This window comes from Buceros rhinoceros, unplaced genomic scaffold, assembly GCF_000710305.1.
Source record: "Buceros rhinoceros silvestris isolate BGI_N320 unplaced genomic scaffold, ASM71030v1 scaffold13629, whole genome shotgun sequence".
Lineage (NCBI taxonomy): Eukaryota > Metazoa > Chordata > Aves > Bucerotiformes > Bucerotidae > Buceros > Buceros rhinoceros.
Window position 1 is genome coordinate 47,118 of NW_010429866.1, and position 4,837 is coordinate 51,954.

The 4,837-nt window shown below is 52.6% G+C and overlaps 1 protein-coding gene across 1 annotated transcript in view; it reads left to right on the forward strand.

Moving 5' to 3' along the window:
* ELL (elongation factor RNA polymerase II) overlaps positions 1 to 2,536 on the forward strand; it is a gene marked incomplete at its 5' end in the record, with an annotated part of 25,814 nt that extends 23,278 nt beyond the window's left edge. The window contains 3 exons of the mRNA XM_010142827.1: positions 373 to 544; positions 1,424 to 1,468; positions 2,432 to 2,536. Coding sequence (XP_010141129.1) covers positions 373 to 544; positions 1,424 to 1,468; positions 2,432 to 2,536 — 322 coding nt within the window. The remainder of the gene's footprint in view (positions 1 to 372; positions 545 to 1,423; positions 1,469 to 2,431) is intronic.
* Positions 2,537 to 4,837: the final 2,301 nt, after the last annotated feature.

A 4,837-nucleotide genomic window follows, 5' to 3' on the forward strand; every position in this document is an offset into this window, starting at 1 on the left:
CCTGCTGTTCCAAGGTCTGGCACAGATGCAGAACTCCATGTTCTGTGGGACAGCAGGAGTTAGAAAAGCTGTAGCAGTGCTATCTGAACAGCCTCCTCCTCCCTCCACTGCTGCCAGGCTTTGCTGTACCTGCAGATTCCACCCTACCTGGCACAGACAGGACATTTGGGGAGCAAACCTGGTTGGTTTACGCAGTGGTCAAGGCAACAATGCTAACAGTTACCTCTGTGCTACTAAAATGCGAATCATTACGAGACTGTTTCCAAATGCAGTCACCTGGTAGACTTACCGTCCTGGTTTTGGCATGGCAGCGTTTGTGCTCACTGGAGAGAAGACTTAATAAACTGATTAACTACGTTATTCTCCCCGCAGAAAATACGCAGCCATTTCCTCTTCGGAGCAGCGTCAGAGTTACAAAAATGACTTCAACGCAGAGTACAACGAGTACAGAGACTTGCACGCCCGGATAGAGAGGATAACTCGACGGTTTACGCAGCTAGACGCCAAGCTGAAGCAGCTTTTGCAGGGCTCCGAGGAATATAAGGTAGAAACAGAAACACATCCTCGGCAAAGCCGGTTCTGCAAGCGGCAGCGCTACCGCTGGTTTGGGCCGCTCTGGCTGCGGGGCTGCTGGGGATGGGTCGTGTCTAAAACCTGCCCAGAACTGGAGGGTGCAGAGTGTGCACACAGCCGACAGCGTTGCAGCCTTTCGGAGCAGCTCTGTGCTCTCGTTTTGGGGCTGGAGCGCTCATCATGGTACTTGTTGACAAGGAAAGGCCTCAGTGAGACAATTGGTGTCTTCAGCCAAAAGCTGCTGGAAGCTATTAGTGTCTCGCAGCCAGAAAACTTCTATTTGCACATATGGCAGCGTATCGGGGCTGGACGGGGAGGTAGCACGGGGTCATCTGTTCCTCTGGAATCTTTGATCTTAATAATGTAGCATTATTTGACTTGTCAGACTGATTTTTAAAGGAGCTTTAACTATTCATTATCTTGAGAAAGTGAGTCTCACTGCGGATATAACCAGAATCTACAGAGCACCCTTTGTACTGAGCACTGTTTCCTCCCTTGGTGATCCTTCCCCTCTCTTTGAGAAATTCAGTGATTCCTCACTGAATTATTTTTGTATCTCGGGGGAAAAAGTCGTCTGAGCTGTGGAGGAAACGTCAATTATCCAGCCAACCCAAGGGCCCCTACAGGGGGATGAGGCCTGATCCTTCCAGTGCTCCTGGTGTCAGCACCAGGAGAGGAACGGAGTTGGTGAGGCTGGTTGTAGCCATCGGATTTCAGAGAGGAAGCTGCGGAGGGAGCAGAGTTTGGTTGGTGTTTGGAGGAAATGTGTTCGTTGAGCCATCAGTAAATGCTTTCCTGCTGCAGTAGGTCGCAGGACTTTGAAAATAATGAGGTCTCTTTTCCTTTATAGACCATCCATGATCAAATTTTACAGGAATATCGGAAAATTAAAAAGGTAAGTAAAAAGAGTTGGCCGCAAACAAGACTTCTGGGTGGTGCCTCTAGTGAGTCTGCAAGAGATGGGCGCTTGCCAAGTGAAAAACCCAGTCTGAGGCATTCGAGCAGATTGTTGTTCAGCTCAGGCTTGTCCAAAACGTGGTCCCTTCCTGGATGAGAGGGGGTTTGGGGGGAGCTGGGGCTGCTCCTCGGATCTGGGGGGCATTCAGCTGTTAGTGCCGTGCTGAGAACAAAGGGTGTTAAATTAGCACCTCTGTCCAGTCGAGGGGAGAGCGGTTTGTGTGTCAGATGCACAGGCTGAGCCGTAACAGGATCCTCCAGGTCTTGGGGTCTGCTGGTACCTGGGGTCCAGTCGGGGCACAGTTTGAGCCCCTCAGGTGCCCCCGGGGGGCTTTGTGGGCTGTGGGCACACAGAGCACTTTATGTCACTGCTGTCGACCGGGGGGATCTGTGACTCAGCTGGACGAGGTGGAGGTGCCGAGGCAGGCTGGGGTATGCACACCCCGGGGCTGGCTTTGCTTTCCAAATCCATCCCTCAGCCCTGCGGGCCCTGAGGGATGTAGGAGCTTTCTGAGGGGATTCCCAGCGTTCGCCTTCACCTGAGTTTTAAAGCTCCAGGCTCGCACAGTTCAGCACTAACGCAGGGGCAGAGGGCGGGCGATGCTGGAAGGTGACGCTTGTGGCCCGACTGCTCCGGGTTAGGCTGAGCCCTGCTCCAGGAGCGTGTGTGTCCTGCGCTGAGCTCCTGGAGCTGCGTGTTGATGAGAAGGGATTTGGTTCTTCGCCCTGTCTGAGCAGAGCAGCTCTGTTTTAAATGAGTGTCTGCCCCTCCAGCTCAAAGCTTTGCTCCTTGCTTTTATATCTCTGCTCTGAGGTCCGATAGCCTCGTCTGGGGGCACGTGGGTGTCGCCGAGCTCTGGCCAGTTGCCGTCCATCACTGCGTTCTCGTTTTCCTTTGCAGACTAACCCCAATTACAGCCAAGAGAAGAACCGCTGCGAATACCTCCACAACAAACTGGCTCACATCAAAAAACTGATAGCAGAGTATGACCAGCAGCAGTTCTAGCTGGCACCGCTCCGGACTGGGTAGGGCAAAACAAGTCACCTGGACGTTACGTTCCCTTTTGTACAACTAGATCCCTTTCAGAGACGAGCATTAATTCCTCGCGGTCGAAGAACTTGGGGATTAACGATGCTGAATCTGTCGTAGCTGGGTCACAAGCCCAGCGCCCAGCACGATCCTCTCGAGTTTTAGCCTCTCTGAATGTTGGAATGTAACAAATGAGAGAGAAAAAAAAAAAAAAAACACAAAAAAAATCCCTGCTTATTTGAAGCCAGCGTTTGACACTTAAGGGAAAAACTTGCCTAAAGCGAACGAAGCTCCCAAAGGTTAAGAGTCAGTAGTTTTCATGGATTAAAGTTTGGCATGAAGCGTAATTAGCCCTGGCCCAGGTCCACTGGGTTCACTTGTCCTTCAAATGGTGAGGAACTGGAATGCTGCTCGGTTACCTCCTCCTCTGCGGCTGTTCGTCCCCACGCTGTCTGCGCCCCGTGGCACCGCGTTAAATACACCACGTACCCAGAGCTCTCGTTGTTTGGTCCTGCTTTTGTCACCTCCGGGGCGTGCTCTCTTGAGGCGGTTGTGTAGGAGGGGGATCGGCCCGGGGAGCTGCGCTCGGCGCTTTGTGCGGTGCAGAGGTGGATCCTTCACGGGGGGAAAAGGAGAGGAAGGAGGAAAAAAAAAAAGGCAAAACAGCAATTTTGGGGTTTCCTGTGTGCGTTTGGAAGCAGCGGGCGGAAACACTTTGCCGTGGCCTCTCCAACGTGCGCGGTCCGGTCTGCCCGCATCTCCTTCTCGTCCCGATGCTGGGAAGACTGAGCCCTGCCTGTCTTTGACTTTTATAATTTTATACCAAGGCAGCCAATTTTATTAACTGCTAATGAGACTATGGTCTATTTTTGTATAAAGAGAAAAAAAAAAGCATCTTTTTCTAAAACTGTGCCTCCCTTTTCCTTGTAGGCCAAGTGTTTCAGCCCCGTCCCTGCCTCCGCACCGCAGTGTTACTGAAGCTTGTCGGGTGGTTCCCCGGAGGAGTTATTTTATTACCTGTCCTGACCCATAAGGGGGGGTGGGGGGTGTGCGATGCTTTTTTCTTCGGTTTTTTCTTTGTCTTTCCAAAGAAGCAGCAGCAGCAGCAGATTGTTCTCAGAGCAGGCGCCCGGGCGTGAGAGAAGGAAGGTAGCGCTTTCCCATGCGGGTCACTTCCACAGTTGTGCTTTATCTCGCCAGCTCCTCGGTGTGGTCTTTCTTCTGGATTTTGTAGGGGTTTTGTTTTGTTTTTGTTTTTGGACTTGAAGGGAACATTTTTAAGAGTATGGCCAGGGTGTGAGAAACACGCCAAAAAGCACAAAGGTGTCCTTTAACTCTGCTATTTCTTTCTCTCCCCTTTCCCCTTTTAATCCTGCCAGCCTGTGTGGTTTGACTTCTTCCCGCTTCCGTTTATCTCAAAGTAAAGGATTACTTTCCTGTGGCGTCTCCTTCCCTTGGAGGTTGCACTGTGAAGAGTCTTTTCACCCTTTGAAGGAGCAGAATGGCAGAGTTAAGGAGGGGAACAGTTCTTACACAAGGAGTACTTTTTTTCCACCCCCAAAAAAAAGTGGGTCCATCTGCTGTATAAAAAAAAAAATAATAATAATTCCATTCTGGCTGGTTTGGTCATGCTGCATCACCCGGCCAGGGCCACCGCTTTGCTTTGTCCCTCGCGATGTTCTGAGTTTCTCTTGCTGCTGCGTTGTGTCACCAGGACTTTGCCACCCCCTTCCTCAAACGAAAGCTGGCCCGTGGCCGAAGGGACGCGGCCGAGCTGTCCGTCCCTGGCCTGGTGACCCCCAGCCGTGGGCCACTGGGCAGCCACTGGACAGACACCTTCCGCCGGTCTGCAGAACTCCAAGAACCTCTTCAGAAGCGGAGCAGTGAGGGAGAGGGCGGAAGAGATGTGGCATCTGAGGAGCATGGTGGTGTGTAGGGCCAGAGCCTCACCGGGGAGGCCCTGATGAGCATCTCGGGGGATGCTGTGGTCCCACTTCTGCCTCGCCAGATAAAGACAAGCGAAGGGCAGGGAGCTGTTCCTCTTGGGGCATACCCCTTGTCACTCCGCCTGTCCCCGGTGCCGCTGCTCGGCAGGGAAAGCTGGGGGACACACGAGAGCTAAAGGCAAGGAGCTTCACCCAGAAAACTTTGTCCTGCCCGGAGGGGCCTCACACCTCCTCGGTCACAAGTTCCCTCAGCGATGCTGGTGGTATGTCGGAGCTCAAGCCTCGCTCGGGCTCCGATTCCAACACACCTCCCATAGCCGTCAACTTGGAT